We start from the raw sequence: 20466 nt of genomic DNA on the forward strand, positions 1-20466 counted from the left end.
TCCTGACTCCACCACTTGTGAGCAGGATAGTGTTAGAAAAGTGACTTTATTCTCAGAGCCACAGTTTCCACACCTGTAAAATGGGAGTGCTGATGGTATCTAGCATAGATTTGCTATAATACATAAATAAAATTATCTTGTTACATACAGCATTTACTATAATGCCTGGCACCTGGGAAACATTCCATGAATATTAGCTATTGTGTTTACAGTTGTACCAAGTGAAAATTGTAGCTTTGGCACATGAAAAAAACAAAACAAAAGATAGCCCTTACTCAGAAGTTCTGAATAGTGTAACACAAACCTTGTGTGTGTGTGTATGTGTGTGTCTTAAATATGTGATAGAAATCTGATGAAGCAGTTTGTTTTAACTAAGAATACTTGGTGCTTGGAAAAAGCATTCTTGAAACTTCTCTGGCCCAGGTTCGTAGATTCCTGAAGATAAATTAATTCATATAATTACTATTTTAAAAGTCTTTCCAGGGCACCCAAATTTAGAGGTTAATCCATTGGAATAATTCCTTTCCTTATGCTTCTATTTAGAAAATTAAATAGTAATTGTAGTAATAATATATAAATATAACAAAACAACTAATAGTTATTAGATATCCACCACGTACCCGCCTATGTTAAGCACCATGTAGGAAGTATTTCATTTAATCCTCACTTTTTGAAGAAGACCCTTATTTTCTTGTCCATTTTATAAGAAAATTGAGGCATAGAGATATAAAGTAACTTGTCCAGGTCACATATTTAATATTTTAGAGGTTAAACCCAGGTCCCTCCGATCCACAATCTAAGTACTTAACAATTATGCTAAGATGCCATTCATCTCCATCACATGTCTAGATAAAATGGCTTTCTTAGGGCTTCCCTGGTGGCGCAGTGGTTAGGAATCCGCCTGCCAGTGCAGGGGACGTGGGTTTGAGCCCTGGTCCGGGAAGATCCCACATGCCGTGGAGCAACTAAGCCCGTGTGCCGCAACTACTGAGCCTGCACTCTAGAGCCCACGAGCCACAACTACTGAGCCCACATGCTTCAACTACTGAAGCCCACATGCCTAGAGCCTGTGCTCTGCAATGAGAGAGGCCACCACAGTGAGAAGCCTGTGCACTGCAGAGAGGAGTGGCCCCCGCTCACCACAGCTAGAGAAAGCCCACGCGCAGCAACGAAGCCCCAACGCAGCCAAAAAATAATTTTAAAAAAAAAGACTTTCTTAAAACACACACACACACACACACACACACACACACACACACACACACACTACAAAATATATTTTCTGCATTAAGGAGATCAAAATTTTCAACTCTCCTAAATATTTGGGAGCTACCATTTACATTCTTACTTGATTTCTTTTTATCTTCCTTAAACTCTTACACATTTTTTTCATGGAAAGTAAAATCTCTTTGGTATGTCATCTGTTTGTCTGCTTTATGAGAAAACTTTTTATTGAAACCAGATTCCAGATGGGCTTCTCCCAAGCTTTTTTATAGGAACAGAAAGCTTAGTTCCAGTCATCTAGAAGGAACTTTTTATTCTTTCCATAATAATGTGAGGAAGGCTTGTGAATTATCCCCATCTTTGCAAGAATATAAAACCTGGAACTCCAATGGGTTTTCTTCCTACTCATTCACACAGATTGTGTGTGTGTGTGTGTGTGTGTGTGTGTGTGTAAGTTAATGTTTCAGAACATAATTTATTTGTTTTTAATGCTTATCTAAGGTCTCAAATGACTGTAATCTCTTTGCCCACGTGGATTTTTTTCCTTCACTTTTACTGAGAAAACAAAGTGTTGGCGGGTATTTTTTTGTTTCTATCCAGCTTCTTAGAGCTCACTTTCTCCCATTTCATTTTCTTTCCCCTCCTCCATCCCATATTAAATGCCTCCTAGACATATTTGAAGAGCCCGGAGACCACTTCTCAAGGAGAGGATTGACTGCTATTAATTAACGGGTGAAATTCTCTCCAAGTCACTGAGTATGTACTTAATTTGAACTGGCATAAGTGAAAAAAAAAAACTTGCTGGCTATGGCTATGTAATTCTAAACCAGCTTCAGGGACAGCTGGATTCAGGTGTCCAAATGCTCCCATGGATCTCTTGGCTCTGCTTTTCATCTATGTTAGTTCTCAGGCAAGCACTCTGAAAGGTGACAGCCAAGGCCACCAGCTCCAGTTGTACCTCCTACTGGTTTGCCAACCCAAGCACAAAGATTTGTAACTCTGTTATGGTAGGTTCAGCAAAAGTCGCAAGACTGATTTTTGTTAGTGTAGCTTAGGTCATGTGCCCACCTAGGAGGTGAGCATTTTAGCAAGGGAAATAGAAGCTCCAGATGATGGACTTGGATATACACCCACCCAAGTTTGGGGGTCAGAGCTTCATGGAAATGGGTTGCCCCATCTAAGAGGTCCTAGTTCTTACAAGTTATCAAAAATACTTTACCCATTCTCTGATATCAAGAGCTATGGTTTGTATCTGCTGTAACTCTTCATGCACTGAAGTCTAGTTTAGATACCTGGATGTAAGGAATGGATCCTTTGTTGAAGCAATATATTGGCACTTTTTTGGAAGTCTGTCCATGGGAAGACTTTTTTCAAAGACTTTTTCTCTGACTGTAACACTTTTACTTACCACTAGCTCCTTGTTTTCCCGCCAGAGAGTAGGGAAGACTAGAGGAGATCAGTTGATGTTCTTGGCATTTTGAAAAGCCCTTCCTTGTTTTGAATCTTCGTCTCCTCCTTTTTTGTCAACTGCTTCCCCTTCTCCTGGCATGGAGCATCCCCACAATTCATTTATATTCACTCTGACAGTTCAACTGCCTGAGTTGCTTATTTGGCATCTTGACACATCCATCCATCACTTCTTTATTCCCACTCTCTCCCTCCCTCTTCCCTTCTGAGTATAATAGTTACCACAATTACGAATTCCAGGACCACAAGAAAAATGGTTAAGAAGAGCCAAAGGATATATCCAATGTTCATAAAGTGTCTGAGTTTATGAGGAGCCCCTAGTGCTTGTCACTGGTCTTCAGTACCATTTCTTCTCTGCTCCTCAAAGCTTAAAGAGGAGACCACCACTCCGCCCAGGAATCCAGAGCCCTGTCTCCATCTCTCCCTCCCTCTCTCTCTCCTTTACTGTTTGTTCTTGACTTTAGACACTGTGAGATACTAGAGTTTGGCAAAAATAATTGCTAATGGATGTGTGTATTTCTCACTACCTATGAGCAATATGAGATGAGCTAAATAAACCTCGGTTCTCTTCTTTCTCTTTCTATCATCCTGCAAACAGATATTAAGAAGTGGTTGACTACAAACTACACATTCACAGTACCTGTCAGTTACTAAGCAGCTACTACGGAAAAGGCAGGATTCTTGATCCTTTGCATGAGTTTTCTCCTTTAAACATCAGAACAACCCTGCAAGGGAGCTTCTATTTTTCCCATTTTACAAATGAGAAAATTCAAAGAGTTTTAGTGACTTGCCCAAGGTCACACAGCTTATCGGTAGAGAATCTTGATCTTTAGCTGTGATTTCCAACTTTGTAGTGTATCTTTTTTCCTTAATATTGCACTGCTTTAGGAAAGGGCCCTCGAAAAGGATGCAGTTCAGTTAGGTCGATGCAGAGTTCAAAACAGAAACAGGTGGATTCTGGAAACAGCACCCCTCCCTGGAGGGGGCAGAACAACCTGCACCCACAGTCTTGCACAGGTAACGCTACACTCTGCCTCCATGCGGCCCAAGGTCTAATCCACTTTCCTGTGTAGACATCTGAACTTCCAGGCTTCACAGTGGAAACTTTCTAGAATATAAGATAGAGCATGAACTTTGGAGTCAGATTTCTGCCCATAACCAGATTCTGCTTGTTGGCCAGCTGTGGGTAGGTGGATCAGCCTCTCTGGCTGTCCATTTTCTCACTCATGAATAATGACAATAACTAACGTTCATAACATTTTTTGAGCATTTACTATATTCCAGGGACTGTTTGATGTGCTTTAAAAATATTAACTCATGGAATCTTCATGACAAAATTATGGGTGTAGGTTCTACTATTTGCCTCATTTTACCAGAAAATTGAGTCACAGAAAAGTTAAGTAACTCAGATTCAAATTGACAGTCTGGCTCAGTGGTTCTCGAATGTGAGTTTTGCCCCCAGGGGACATTTGGGAACTTCCGGAGACATTTCTGGTTGTCACCACTAGGGGGTGCTATGGGCATCTGGTGGGTAGAGGCCAGGGATGCTGCCGTACACCCTGCAAGGCACAAGGTGGACCCTGGAACAAAGAATGATACAGCCCCAAACGGCAATAAGTCCCGAGGCTGGGAAACTTGTTCTCCTAACCTCATAACTGCTGTCCTGCCTCCCAGGTGAAATCATGATAATTAGCTTCTCACAGGATTCCCGCGGAGATGAAGAAGATAATTAATGTGTGACTAACACAGCACCTGGTGCGTGCTTTCCAGTAACTTGGCTTTCCTCTTCCGTAATCTTCCATTCCTCTCTCCAGAGAAAAGCAGGGTCAGAAGACACCTCGATAGCTGACTTCTGCTCCGCAGAGGGACCCAGGTACGGCAGAGTCCCAGACTGCATCACAGCCTCTGTGTAGGAGACGTTGGGAGTCCATTAGCAATCCTTGAATTTCCTCGCTGGGCTGAATGACCGCTGTTTATGTTTGTGTTTACAGTTGATTTGGAAACAAGTGTCCAGGAGGATAATGTGGCCACTTCTTCCCCCAAGACAATGGAGATAAGCGCTGTTGCGGATGCCAACGGGAAGAATCTTGGGAAGGAGGCCAAACCCCAGACACCAGCTGCTAAATCTCGTTTTTTCTTGACACTCTCTCGGCCTGTACCAGGACGTACCGGAGACCAAGCTACGGATTCATCCACTGGACCAGTGAAGCTTGATGTCAGCTCCGATAAAGCTTTAGGGAACAAAGACCCGAGTGAGCCCATGGCACTTCCGGTGGCAGCTGCACTGGGTTGCGACCCAGATAAAACCCCCGTGCAGACCCCGGCCCAAGCCGAGGGTCCCTCTGCCACAGATAGACCAGAGTCTCGTCTATCTGAGTCCGGAGGGGCAGCCCCCTCCAAGCCCAAGGACTCCAGCTTCTTTGACAGACTCTTCAAACTGGACAAGGGACGGGACAAGGCCCTCGTGGACCGCCAACAGGAGGCCAAGCGTGCAGAGCATCACCACCCCACCGCCGAAACTCCTGGATTCTCCACGCAGTCGGACGATGTCCCTGCAGAGAGGGTAAGACAATCCGTTTTGTTCTTAATGCAGGCTCGGGGGGCACTTGTGGGGCAAGACGATTGCACGTGTGTTGCTGTGCCATCACGGAGGGGTCCTGACAAGGTATCAAGCCGTGGATCCCTCTAGAACCAACAGCACATTGCAGCGCGGTGCTCGCCAGTGTTTCTGCGGGGCAGAAACATCTGTTGGAAGAACAACAACAGCTGTGGCATCTGTTTCACGTAAAAGAAAAGAGGAGGTGAGTCACATACAGATGAATCTGTCCTTCCATTTATCAAAGGCAGAGGTGGACAGGTTGCATTTATGATCAAATGGAGTCTGGAGGGAAAAGCATTAGCAGAATAAAAACGGTTCCTAAAAGACTTAAATACCTGCCCGTCTCAGTAGCTGGTTTCATATACAGAATGTTTATGGGCTTTTGTTGGAATGCATTTCACTTCTTACGTTTAATAGCTTGGACTGATCTTTAACTATCTTTTGCACTAAAGTGTGTGTTTAAAGAAAGCTTTTACAGCTCTGGGCAGACTCTTTTATGTACAAATTATTTTTCAACACGCCAGAGTAATACCTTTGTAAAAAACGAGATTTTTTTTTTTTTTTTAAGGAGGCATCTGAACCGGTTGCTTTCTTTCCTAGGCAAAGAAAGGCAAGTCCTTTTGATCTTAAAAAGAGCGTTTGATTTTAACCTTGAGAGTTTGTTTGTACTGGGGACCGAGAAAAGAACTCCTTGAATGAAGAAGGAAATAAAAGTAGATACATTATATTTTAAGGCACTTATTCGCTTAGTGAATGGATTTAAACAACAGTATTTTTCAAAATTTGGGAGCATAGTGCCTCTACTTGAGCTTAGACCCAGGAAAAAATTAAATGGGCTGTTTTTTATTACATGGTCGTGTATCGTGGCTGTCAATATATTTGTCTTAATGACAACCAGCTTCCCTGCCAAGTTGCTAATGATAACACTGGCTGTCATTTATTTAGCCTTTACAATGTGCCAGGCTCTGTTCTAAGCACTGTCCAGATATTACTTTCCTTCAGGAAAATGAGTATCACATTAATCTGAGGTTTTAATGTATCCAGGACGGTGTCAAAAATTATACTGTAAATATTAGACACTAGCTGAAAATTCTGGACTGTTAGAATTGAGGAACAGGTGATAAGGCTCGTATGTTTAGGCTCATGCTATCAGCATTCTTGTCATTTCTGTAAATTTTTACTCTAAGAACTGATTCTTATATTTTCTTTCAAAAGTTAGAAAAATTGCCCTTTAAATGCCCACTTCCCCAAATGCAGCAGTTCAGGAGCCAATTGAATAGCTTTCTGTTTAATTCAAAGTGAGTCTTCAAATGTATGCTGGCATCAAATCTTTACTGAGGGTGACACTGCCAGGTACAGGTGAAGCACGGCCACAGTGGTGGACAGGACAGGGTCCCGGTGCTCAGGGAGTTTTTGGTCTAGAGAGAGAAGAGGTACAAAAACCTCACAGTTACAATGCAAGGTGCCCAGTGCTCTGGTGGGGAAGGCCAAGTGTTGGAGAGGATGTCCGGACACAAGGAGAATTAGCCTACCTGGCCCAGGGAACCTTCCATCAAATGTATAAACCTGGAGCCCGAAAGATCCTTGTCTTGGGGCTATAAACTGGTCATCAATATTCATGAATATTTGAGAAGCTATTTACTACTTTACTTTGAGTGGGGAAACTCTTGTTGCCTTCTTGTTATTGGTCATGGGCTACTAAGGCCATTCTGAGTTTTTGAATAGTCACGTTTCATTTTCATGGGCATCCAAAGCCAGCCCATTGCTTGAGTTAGGAAAAGACTGAGTTATTTATGGAAAGAGAATGAAGGACTGAGCTTTACCTGTCTTGGGATAGGTGTCTGTGACTCATCCAAATCCCCATCCTAATTAAGTAAACCCGTTCAGCCTCTGATAACTGACCCTTGAAAGTATTTAACCTTAAAAACTTAATGTGATCAATCCATTCCTATCCTAAGAAGAGCGCAGAAAGTTTTAGAATTATGCTTTACCAACACAGTTTTTTTTTTTAATTGAATGCTCTGGGACAGCACCTCAACTGGAGTGGAATGAGCTCCAGAATGAGATTAGGTTCAGAAGATGGGGTCTGTGTTGGGGACATGGCAGGCATTTAATATAGTCAAGCCTGTGGGCGATATTTTGAAGTTATAGTAACCGCTCAGAAAGTCTAAAAATTGTCACTTATCTTCCTTTTGGAATAAGTGAATTTGTTTCCCTAGATTCACCCATGAAATTTGCATCTGTGTTTGTTCCACTACAAATTTCCATTTTTGGTTGGTTGTATCATTGGAATTTGAAATATGGAGTGCTCACTCTGCCCTACGTGCTTATAAAACATGGAAAAGTTGTGGAATAGCCACTCATTTCTCCTCCAGTCTGTAAACTTGTGGATATTCAAATACATATATCTGTAAAGGTTTTTAACAACAACAGCCTTCTGATTGTTAAGATTTCTGTTCTGATCCCTGGCTGCACAGTCTGTATTTTGGGGAAAAATCAATTGTCCTGGAAGTGTAATGAAAGAGTCCAGCCCTCAGAAAGTAACAGGAATAAAACTTCTCAATCAATGGCTTTCTTGGTGGGAGTAGCACATTATGCATAAGTGGCCGTCAATGTATCGATTGAGAATTCTTAGGGTAAATTATGCCTTCGGCTCAGCGGTGTCAGCTGTCTCTCCTCTCCCACCCACTCAGTCCTCCCCCCACCACCACCCGGTTTCACTGTGTGTCTCTTACTGGATTGGAATTCCAACCACAAACCCACAGAGCCGTGAATTGGGAGAAAGATGCCACCATTTCATTCTGGGGGAAACACACAAATCTTCTGTGTTTTCAGAACGACAATCTTATTTTTGTGCCTTATAAAACTACATTCAGAGCATAGCATAATTAAAACAAGGCCAGAATTCATGAACAAATGAAGCATTTACTACATAGGCCAAAGAAAAGATAAATTATATGCCTGAAAGGTTTCACTGAGCTGTGATTCACACAAACCAATGTGTTGGCAGGGATGAGGTGGGTTTTTTGTAATTTTTCTCTCACCCCAACAATTGAACCAGAATTATAAATACGCATTTAACAGATTCAGCCCTCTCAAAATTGATCGCATCATGAAAACTTGATCTTTAGTGGGTAAAAAAAAAAAAAGCAACACTAAATTTCTGTTGTCACTGGTTAATTCCAGAAGTGTCTTTATGTTGGGGGTACGGGTGCTTTAAGTGTTGCCAAGCACAGATTCAGGAGATTTAAACAAGAATACCCCTTTTCTTTTAAAAGTTTAATTAAATTCTGTGTTATTTAAACACCAACCTTGTGCAAGGCACTTAAAAGATAAATTATGGTCCTAGACCTTCAAAGATCATGTGATCTAGTAAGAGACACACTATTTTTTTAAAAATCATATGGTATTTGTCTGTTTTCAATTCACTCTTTTTTTAAATTAATTAATTAATTTGTTTATTTTATTTTGGGCTGTGTTGGGTCTTAGTTGCTGCGCGCGGGCCTTCTCTAGTTGCAGCGAGCGGGGGCTACTCTTCGTTGCAGTGCGCGACCTTCTCATTGTGGTGGCTTCTCTTGTTGTGGAGCATGGGCTCTAGGCGCGTGGGCTTCAGTAGTTGTGGCTCTCGGGTCCAGTAGTTGTGGCTCGTGGGCTCTAGTGCTCAGGCTCAGTAGTTGTGGCGCACGGGCTTAGTTGCTCCACGGCATGTGGGATCTTCCCGGACCAGGGCTCGAACCCGTGTCCCCTGCATCGGCAAGCGGATTCTTAACCACTGTGCCACCAGGGAGGTCCCGAGACACACATTTTTAAGGGAGGTTGTGATAAGTGCATTGATCCTGAAATTCATTCAGGCTACTGATTTTTAGAGAAGTACTCAGTGTTTTGCTTCCTCCTCTTCTTTTCTCTCTTGAACACATGCCATTCAGGCTTTGTCCTCCATAAAACCTGCTCTTGTCAAAGCTGCCACGATGTCACACCTCCCCGCACCCCTCACCTCAGCTGCCAAACTGAGTACATCTCCATCCTTATCCTACCCTACTTGCGGGTCACATCTGACACAGCCCACCATCCCTTCCTTCTTGAAGCAGCATCCTCACTTGGTTTGCAGGCTCCCCACCTCCCTGGCTGCTCTTCCTTAATCTCTCGTGCTGAGTCTTACCCTCTAAACATCGGAGTCCCCATCGTTCAGTTCTTGGATGTCTTCGTCTTTAACTACACTTCCTTCCTTGGAGATCTCCCCCAGTCCCAAGGGTTAAATATAGCCATCTGCTGACAGGTCCCAGATTGATGTCTCTAGCCTAGATCTACCCCTGAAGTCCAGACTTGAGTATCTAGCTGCCTCTGGTACCTGTCTACTTGGATTTCTACACCGCTGTTTGAATGTTTGCTGGACATCTGGACCTCGATAGGTCCAAAACTGAACTCTTCATTCACACTCAACACCACCACCACCGACAACATAACCACGTGTTTAATCCACAGGCTTCTCATCTCAGTTACTGGCAACTCCATCCTACCACTGCTCTTTAGTGGTAGAACTGGAATGAAAGAACCAAGATCTCTACAGTCCTTTTCTACATGGTATAAAGTAGTGATTTAGAACATAAGCATTGAAGTCAGGTAGCCTAGGTTTCAACTCTGTGGCTGTCACCTACTGGCTGTGTGACCTTGGGCAAGTTACTTAACCACTCTGAGCCTCAGTTTCTTCATCTGTAAAATGGGGATAATAATAATATCAAGCACATTTTCACATTATTCACACTTGTGAAAATTAAATAAGTCATGTAAAGTACTTAACACAGAGCTATTGCATTTTGAGAAATATTATCAGTATCACGGTTTTTCTCCCTCTTACTTCACATTTTAGTCTTTTTACCCTTCCCCTCCATAGACTTCAACCAAAACCTGCAGAGATAGCACAATTGAATCTAATTTGAAAGCTACATAACCAAAGGCATACGTCCTAATTTGGGTTAAAAAAAGATGCCTGAGTTGTAAAATTATTTTTAGAAATAATAGAATTTATTCTACACCCATACCTGCAAGCCCCATACCCGCAAGCCCCATTTTCTTTGTCTGACATTCAAGGGTCTCTACAAGTTTTCCTTTGTCTGTTTGTCTAACTGTATTTTCCCCTATTCCCCTAAATTTATCTGGTCAAAATGGCCAACATATGACCTGTGCAGATGCCATCTGCTCCCCAGGATTTTCTCTACCTGTATCTCCTTCTCTCTCTGTTTATCAGAAATCTACTTCACCTTCAAGTGCCAAGTTCTCCGTGAAGCTGACCAGATGTCCCCACTCCTGGCTGGTTTCTGATGACATGAATCCCTCTAGTGTTTCTTTTCTCTTTTTTTTGGTATTCTATATGTTAAGTGAAATTCTGTGATAAAATCACTTTGAAGGAATCATCTCACTGAAACATCAAAACTTACAAGGGAATTTTTGTATCTTTACCATTTTACAGATGAAGAAATCAAAGCTTTAGAGAAATCAAGTCACTCACTCCAAGTTACACAGCTGAAAAAGAATACGTGTCCGTCTCCAAAGCCCATACTTCTCATGCTCAATATTATGTTTTTACCAATTATTTGAAACTGCAATAACGTTGCAACTATGAAAAATTAAATGATGATGTGAGGAAGTGCTTTTAAAAATTTTAGTACATGCAATATTGGAAATATCAAGTTAATCTCAAATCAAAAATTAAAAAAAAATCCCCTCATTCCAGCATTTGAAGGCCAAGTGAATTACAAGGTGTGTTTTTTATTTCATCCTGTTTACCTCTGGCCAGAAGGCCATGACATTTCAACAGGTAGAGAGAACTATCCACTCAAAAGTGTTTGTCAGTAAAGAGGGAAAACCTGTCTTAAATTATACAGGTTATGGAGTAAGCAAGGTTTTCAGCTATAATGCTATAATTTTTATGAACTTTATAAATTAGCACTAAGAAACATTTGATGTGAAACATTTACTGTAGCAGAGGTGCAAGTGTTAGGAGCCTGATTGACACAGGAATGAGTTCACACTTACTAGCCGTGTGGTAGAGTCAAATAATAACAATTGCCCCAGTTTTTAATAATTGGTTATTCCTCGGCTGTGTAGTAAGCATTTGTCACACCTTAATGGCTTTGATTCTTATAACAACACAACAAGGTAGATATTTTTATTGCCATTTAACAAATGAGGAAGCCAGGGCTCAGAGAAGTTAAATTACTGGCTCAAGGCCAGACAGCTAAATTAGTGGCAGAACTGGAATCAAGATCTGGCAGTGACCAAAGCCTGTTACACTCACTCATTTCAAAACCTTGTGTTTTCATTCACAAGAGGAAGATACTGCCTGCCCTAGACGCTATTGCAAGGACAGAGATGACATGGGCAGTCAGTAATAATAATGCTAAATGAAATAGTATATTTTCTAAATTGTCAGAAACTTAGAAATAAAGAATAATGAAATAGAGCAAATGGTCTTCCAGTATGATGGAGTTTGGATAGTATATCATCTATGGTACCTTTGGTTGCAAGTAAAGAAAAAAAAACTCAATCAGTAGTGGCTTCGTTAATGAAAGGAAATGTACTATTTCTTGTACATAATAAGAATTCGAGAAGTGGGTTGTTTAGTCTGGTTCAGCATCTTCACAGTCCCAGAATGCATCAGTCTTCAGTGCCCTCTGTGTATTGGCTTGGTTCACAGGCTTGATCCCTTGTGGTTTTTCTTTTTCTTTCTTTTTTTTTTTTTATGGTATAGTTGATGTACAATATTATATAAGTTTTGGGTGTACAAGATAGTGATTCACAATTTTTAAAGGTTATACTCCATTTATAGTTATTGTAAAATATTGGCTTTGTGGTTTTAAGAAGGTTGCCATAGTTCCAAGCAGTGTATAGAGTCATAATGTTCTATCAAACAAAATAGGAGTTTCCTAAAAGTTACTCATTGGTGAAACCAAGTCACATATCTGGGTGGAGGTACAATGGGGGGGTTGGAAAGTTTCTTCAGTAGAAAGCAGGCTTTGCCCGCAAAGAAGATATGTCACAGGTAGAAACCAGATATATTATTTTCTATCCAACTTTATGTGAGAAAAACATTAAGTGGATGGAGCTGCTAAAGGCTACTACAGTATCCCCCTATGGTAATTTATTTAAATAAATAGCTCTTTTTTTTTTTTTTTTTTTTTTGCGGTACGCGGGCCTCTCGCTGTTGTGGCCTCTCCCGTTGCAGAGCACAGGCTCCGGATGCGCAGACTCAGCGGCTATGGCTCACGGGCCCAGCCGCTCCGCGGCACGTGGGATCTTTCTGGACCAGGGCACGAACCCGCGTCCCCTGCGTCGGCAGGCGGACTCTCAACCACTGCGCCACCAGGGAAGCCCAATAAATAGCTCTTTAACTTGACTATGATCCACAGTAGGAAATAGATTTTACATCTTGACGTGATACATGTGCATGTACATGAAACAAAGAATTCACCAAATAGTAGTATTCTTACAGCACGTAACACAGGCTGGTATTTTCTGTTCTTTCCAGTCTATTTCATTTGATGGTTTTAATGCTGGTTTTGATCCATTAAATTATGTTCCAATCCACCCGTAGTCACAATCTGAAGTTTGAAAAACTCTTTTCTACCACCATCACCCTTTTCACATAGGGAGACAGTAATCTTGAGGGATGTGACTGTTTCTTATGCAACTGGGTGTCCCCAGTGCACCCTGCCTGGCACACCCTGGCAGGCAGTAATGTTCGTTAGATGAACTTGACAAGGATGAAGGTGGCACGTACACATCATGTTACAATTTTTCAAAGAATGTTAGAATATATTATTGCAATCTCATTATCACCTCTGCCTAACACAACTTTAAATAAAAATGATTTCAAAATATATGTACGCTATAGATGTTTTCTCATAGATAAACTATGTAGAATCATGAATCTCTACTATTTATTTGGTATTTTTCATTCAGCCTTTAACATGTTAGGGTGTTAATCATCACGGCTGAGTATCAAGTGAATTGTGTTTTGCAGTGAATTTGCAAAATAAATTTTGAGTTTACTTTCCCTTTGGCATTATCCAGTCTGATTCTCTCCTTCCAAGGTTATAATAACAGTCCTGATTTATTGAGCATTTACTGACTCACAGAGGAGTGCAGTAACTTGCATAAGATAAAGTGACTAGAAAGCGGCAGAGCTGGAATTTGTCACCTACAGGCTTAGTCACTGTGCCTGTGAGTTTAAAAAGAGGGAACGTTTAGAACCTTTGGAAACATATCTTTTTAAAACTCCTGAAGCTAGTATTTCCCAAACTGACATTCTGTGGACTCACCAGTCCAGTGAGATCAGCCTAGAAATAGGGTGCCACCGTCAAATAGTTTCAGAAAATAGTACTTGCTTTATACTCTCCTGAAGATTCACAGTGATGTCAGCCTACTAAAGCCTCTGAAAAGTCCTGCAGCAAATGCACACCTGCTTCACTTTAACTGCTTCTCAGACTTAGTTATCCATAGAACAGTTGCATCTTCCAAGGAATAGTTCTTCTAGGAAATGCTGAGCTACGCATGTAGACCAAAGTTGGAAAATGGGCTCTTGTAGGATGCATCATGCCACAGATGGGTTTTATTTGACCTACACAGTGTCTTAAATAATATTTTAATTAATTGATAACATTTTGAAATTGACAAAGTTCACAATAGTTTTAAATTATGAGATTTCAATAGAATTCCGTATTTCAGAAATTTCTGAAAAATGGGAAGTTTCATCCTATATTCCCAGGTGGGATGTCAGTTGTGACTGCCCCTCGAGATGGGGCATTCACTCCCCAGTTCACCCAAGTCCCCACCCCTCCCTGTTGGTTCCTAAGAGACAGCGTGTGAGTTGTCCTTCACTATAACACTTGCACTGTTATTTTCTTGTGGTAGAGTTGAGAGTAATTCCATCAGAGACCACTTTGCATCCTTCATAGCACATAAGGCAATTTGAAGCAACTTAGGTGACCATCTGGCTAATAAACTATAAATCCAGCCCAAGAGTCAGTTTGTCGGCAGGTGTTGAACAGTAAATGGGAGGCATTGATACTTTAATTTATTCATTCAACAAACATCTGAGTGCTTTCTTTGGGCCAGGAATGATTTTAGGATGGATAGAATGATGTACCTCATGGGAGCTTTCATTCTAGTGGAAAGACCAGCAATAAACACGAAAATAAATACACAAAGAGTTCCAGTGTATTAAAAGGATTACAAATGAAATAAACAGAGTTTTGAGAAAGCAGAGAAGAGAAGGGGCTGGTAATTAGGATTGGGTAGGGAGTAAGGTCAGGAAGGATTTGGTCTAATGTAAAACTTCAGGAAAAAGGATGTGACTTTTCTTTTTTCTGCATAAGGCCAAACCATTCTTAGAAAATCTGCAGCTTAGTTTTGGCAGCATTCAAAACAGTTTTCTCACTACTGGGAAGTGTTTGTTAAACAGATGACAAACTCGTTCTAGGCTATGGGTTATTTGCTTTTGTATTTTGAAGTGGTTTTTTTTGATGTTGGATATTTTTTTCTCTAATAAATGTAAATTGTCATTATCAGTCTGGAGGTTGCACATGTTGGAACTGATCATAGAACAGAAGAATCTACCACAGATTCTTTTTTTGCCTGATGTGAAGTGGGAATCACTCTCCACCCACCCTTTGCCCACAGTAAATGTATTTTTCAATTTTATATCATACATAATGGACTCTATTTAAGAGTGTGCCAGGGCTTCCCTGGTGGCGCAGTTGTTAAGAATCCGCCTGCCAATGCAGGGGACACGGGTTTGAGCCCTGGTCCGGGAGGATCCCACGTGCCGTGGAGCAACTAGGCCTGTGCGCCACAACTACTGAGCCCGCGTGCCACAACTAGAAGCCACCGCAGTGAGAAGCCCGCACACTGCGCAGCAAGGAAGACCCAATGCAACCAAAAATAAATAAATTAAAAAAAAAAAGTGTGCCAACTTATGTGTTCTTAGGAATATCCTCAAAGTAATTACTGTTGCCAAAAACAGAAGCAAGGGAAGAACATTGTATTGCTTAATCCTCGACCCACATTTCACTTGCCATTGGAAATCAAGTTGACAAATTCACTTACCCCTCAAGCAGAGGAGTTACTGAGACAGAAAATGGAAAACCCTTATTTATAGGAAGAAAGTGTGAATTGCTTTCTCTGATAGATTTCTTTCCACTCTCCACCTATGACTACAATGAACAACTGGTTTATTTAATCTTTTAACTAAAACATCTCTGCATCCGTCAATATCATGGGCTAATGAGGCTCTACCATGTCAAGGTGCTATGTTACACTTCTGCCACCAAGATAGAATATGAGTTTTTAACATCCTGAGGTTGTGTCTACAGAGTATTAAAACAGGTGGTGATCTTATGATTTATAATAAAGAGCATCATACTGGATAATTTGTCCAACCTCGCTTGATTCAATTAGTATAAGCAGCTAAAATGAACAGTTGCCTCTCTCTCCTCCCAAAAAGAGGAGGGAAAAATAGGTAAGTGGAGCATTTTTAGATCTGTGTCATGCAGATTCCCCAATTAGAAAACATGCCAGAAGACAATATGAAAATCTGGATTTCACATTTCAATATTTTTATGTTCTTTTTATTGCTCTCTGAAGTGTCTGATAATTTCTTAACTACCTGCATCACTAGGAAGTTTATTTCAACCGTGGCACTTTGGCAGTACACAATTTTAAAGCCTTAAGAAGGTTTGAAAAGGCAATTTGACATCTAGGAATTTATTGAGAAAATGGGCAACATTTTATCCACAAGCTTTTTTTTTTTTAAGTCTGGCATTGTCTGTAAGAGAAAAGTTGGGAAGATCTAAAAGATCTAATTGCAGGGTTTTTGTACTGATTGTGGTACACCCTTACACTGGACATCATAACAAAGATGACATAGAAATAGAAGTATTGACATGTGAAGACGGTTATAACATAATGTTAAATAAGAAAAGCAGGTTCTGGACTTCCCTGGTGGTCCAGTGGTTAAGACTCTGTGCTTCCACTGCAGAGGGTGTGGGTTCCATCCCTGGTTGGGGAAGTTCCACATGCCACGTGGTGTGGCCAAAAAAAAAAAAAAAAAAAGGAAAAAGCAGCTTTCAAAATAGTATATACAGAAAGTTCCCTTTTGGGTAAAAATCATATTTGCCTTGCCTGCCCACGCATGTTCATCCTTCCACCCAAAGAGCGGTGTGGAAAGAAAAATTGCAGATTTTTAGTAGTAGTTATTTTCTGTAATGGGATAATGGGTGCATGTTATATTTTTACTCTTTGCTTATCTAGATTTTCTCTTTTTTAGAAATAGAGCAAGTAAGTACTGAGGACTGCCTAAGTATAAGGAAAATACTACAATCTAGGTAATTTCCTGATTCCTCCACTAGATAGCGCTATGAAGCTTGCAGCATCCTGAACTGTATTAGAAACTGCAGTAGTAACAAGCGGTTTAACAGGTTATTTTCGCTCACAGTAATTCCGGAACTGTGCAATCCAGAACTTGTGTGGCAATTTCTTGCTCAGAAATAACACTGATTTTTAACACGTATAGCTAATGTGTATTTTGGAAAGAGAAATTTTGTTGTGGATGGCAGTTTTCAAAGTCCTTTTGTAATTGGCACTTCTTAAGGTTGTGCTACTTGAGTTCTTTCCTAATTTTTGCTTAAAAGATGTGAGTGCATTTTTATCGGTTGATGTGAATTGGGAAGGTATAGTGGGAAAAAATAAAAATACAAAATTAGCTACAGGGGTAGACCTTCCTTTGGTGGTTTTGGGCTTTGTAGTAAAACAAAGTTTAAAACAAAAAAATCCCAACTCTTTCGGAAATGTTGACGTTCTGTTAAATATTATTGGTAGACTTTGTTCTTAGAGTTCCTTCCTGCTTGTTTCAGTAATTTGCTTCCCCTTCTATGGAAATTGGAGGATAAATTTTTATTTTTAAGAATTAACCAAATCCCATTTTTCATCTCCAATCTGACAATGGGTGTATGCAGGTGATGTGCTCCCAGAAGAAAAAAAGTAAAGACGTGATGTATGTCTAGAGAACATTGTTGCTGAGCAAATGATGCCCTTTGTGCCGCTGGGGCAACCAAGTGGGAGAGGAAACATAGCTCCTCCCTTTAATCCCAGACAGCCTGTGGCTCGAATTTCCAACAGATGGAAAAGAGTAATGGGTTTCCGTACCAGTCAACATTTTTTTAGACAAATTTTCCTGTGTTAAACTGCCTGTCAGACACTGATTTCTCGGTACAAAGATTCAAAATGAAACCGGTATGCACAATCGGTGGGGACATCTAGATGAGGTAGACATTCATCACAAATAGTTCCAGACAAGGCTTTTTTTAGCCTTGATCGTCCTGCCTTCACTTGTATTTTCACTTGGACAATGCAGACCTTGCTTAGAGAAAGACGAAAGCCAATTGACAATTTACAGTGGAAGGAAGGTACCGGAAGTTCCATGTGCGTTTTATTATAGGCAATCAAATTAGGATGAGGCAGCACAATTTTTCAACATGACAAATTGTGATCACTTAACTAGTGTTCCTATCTGTTTGCCCTTGGAAGCCAACAGAAAGGAAAAAAATACAGGCCTCTTCCATATGGATGAAAAACAAGCTGACACCATGGACACCTGTTTGCTTAAAAAGAAGTTTCCAGATATTTCCTGGAGAACGCCGATGTTTCTGTCTAAAATTTCTGTTTGCTGAGAATGATCTGCAGGCCTCATGAGAATAGCTCAGACGTATTTGTAGTTAAGGACAAAGATCCTACAAATAACCCAATATTTAAGGCATAGGCCACAAACCGGTGGCCTTGGGCTGGATCGTCTTCCAGACTGCATTGAGTGTGGCCCTCTGGCTGTTTTTTAAAATTTGGAATTAGTTGCCCACATTTTGTTTTAATTTTTAATGGATAATACATTCACATGGCTCAAAATAAGAAATTATGAAACGGTATACTTTTCTACCAATGCCACCCGCAATAGATAATCACTGTTTGTATTTTTAAATGAGTCTTTCTTGAGCATATATTAAGCAAAAGATAAGTATAAATTCACATTCCTTCTTTTTTAAGCAAATGGTAATATAATATACACTCTGTTCTATCCCATGCTTTTTTTCCCAGTTAACACTACTTTCTGTATCTGTACAGCTTCCTCATTTGTAACACTTGCATAGTTTTCCAATGAATGGATGTACCATGATTTATTTACCCAGGACCTTATTAATGACATTTGGCAGGTTTCCAAACATTTGCCATGACCTCATTGTAGTGAATAAGCTCGTGTATTTGTTATTTCACACTTATGTGAATTGAGGTTTAAAACCAACTCTGAGGAGTGGAATCGCTTGGTAAAAGAATATATTCTTTTTTTTTTTTTTTTTTTTTTTGCGGTACGCGGGCCTCTCACCGTTGTGGCCTCTCCCGTTGCGGAGCACAGGCTCCGGACGCGCAGGCTCAACGGCCATGGCTCACGGGCCCAGCCGCTCCGTGGCATGTGGGATCTTCCCGGGCCGGGGCACGAACCCGCGTCCCCTTCATCGGCAGGCGGACTCTCAACCACTGCGCCACCAGGGAAGCCCCTCTTTTTTAAATTTTAGTTGATGATGCCAAAATTTCAGCCCTCCATCAGGACTGAAATAGTATATACTTCAATCAGTAAAATATGAGGGCCATTGAAAAACATTTGGTCATTTCCAGTTTTCAGCCGTTACAATAAAGTTTTTATAAACGTTAATGTATGGGGTTTTGTGTGAATGTCAGTCTTCATTTCTCTGGGGGAAAAAAAAGCCAGGAGTGTAATGGCTAGGTTATATTGGAGTTGCATATTCAGTTTTTTAAGAAACTGCTAAATTTTTCCCGATTGGCTGTGCCGTTCTGCATTCCCGTCACCAGAGCATGAGTGATCTAGTTGTTCTGCATCCTTGCCAGAATTTGAAACTGTCACTATTTTTCACTTTACCCCTTCTGATAGGTGTGTGGTGACATCTTATTGTAGTTTTACTTTGCATTTCCCTAATGGCTAATGAAATTGAACATCTTTCGTTTGCTTATTTGCCATCTATATCTTTTTTTTTTTTTTTTTTTTGTGGTACGCGGGCCTCTCACTGTTGCGGCCTCTCCCGTTGCAGAGCACAGGCTCCGGACGCGCAGGCTCAGCGGCCATGGCCCACGGGCCCAGCCGCTCCGCGGCATGTGGGATCTTCCCGGACCGGGGCACGAACCCGCGTCCCCTGCATCTGCAGGCAGACTCTCAACCACTGCGCCACCAGGGGAGCCCGCCATTTATATCTTTTGTCCAGTGAAATGTCTCTTCATGTCTTTGCCATTCTCTAATTGGATTGCTTGAATTTTTTGTTTGTTTGTTTTACTGTTGAGCTTCGAGAATTCTTTATTTATTCTAGATTCTAGTCCTTTGTCAGATAAGTGGTTTGCAAATACTTTCTCCCCCTTTCTAGCTTTTTTTCCATTAAAAAAAATGTGTTTATTTGGTTGCACTGGATCTTAGTTGCGGCACGCGGGCTCCTTAATTGTGGTATGCAAACTCTTGGTTGCGGCGTGTGGGATCTAATTCCCTGACCAGGGATTGAACCCGGGCCCCCTGCACTGGGAGCGCAGAGTCTTAACCACTACGCCACCAGGGAAGTCCCATTTTTTCCATTTTTTAAATAGGATCTTTCACAAAGCAAAATCTTTTAATTTGGATGAAGACCAGTTCATCATTTTTCCTTTTATGGATTATGCTTTTGATGTCAAGTCTAAGAACTCTTTGCCATAGATCCCAGAAATTTTCTCCTAAAAGGTTTTTGTTTTGTTTTGTTGTTTGTTTGGTTGGTTGGTTGGTTTGTTTTTTGACCTTGCTGCACAGCACGTGAGATCTTAGTTCCCTGACCAGGGATTGGACCCGTGCGCCCTGCAGTGGAAGCACAGGGTCCTAACCACTGGACTGCCAGGGAATTCCCCTGAAAGTTTTATACTTTACATTTTGTATTTAAGTCCTTGGTCCATTTTGAGTTAATTTTTGTATAAGGTATAAGGCTTAGATTGAAGTTCTTTTTTTTTTTTTCCCCTCCCATGCATGTTGAATTGTTCCAGCACCGTTTATTGAAAAGATGATCTTTCCTCTATTGAATTGCTTTTGCACCTTTGTCAAAAAT

At 40.9% G+C, this 20466-nt stretch overlaps 1 protein-coding gene across 7 annotated transcripts in view; it reads left to right on the forward strand.

Moving 5' to 3' along the window:
* The window catches only part of BCAS1 (breast carcinoma amplified sequence 1), a 98431-nt gene that overhangs the window by 23349 nt on the left and 54616 nt on the right, over positions 1–20466 (forward strand). For all 7 annotated transcript variants that reach the window (XM_029219303.1, XM_029219305.1, XM_029219307.1 and 4 more), the window contains one exon: positions 4683–5254. In XM_029219303.1, the coding sequence (XP_029075136.1) occupies positions 4683–5254 (572 nt within the window). The remainder of the gene's footprint in view (positions 1–4682; positions 5255–20466) is intronic.

The sequence above is a fragment of the Monodon monoceros genome, unplaced genomic scaffold (genome assembly GCF_005190385.1).
Source record: "Monodon monoceros isolate NGI ecotype Baffin Bay Population unplaced genomic scaffold, NGI_Narwhal_1 Super_Scaffold_13, whole genome shotgun sequence".
Taxonomy (NCBI): Eukaryota; Metazoa; Chordata; class Mammalia; order Artiodactyla; family Monodontidae; genus Monodon; species Monodon monoceros.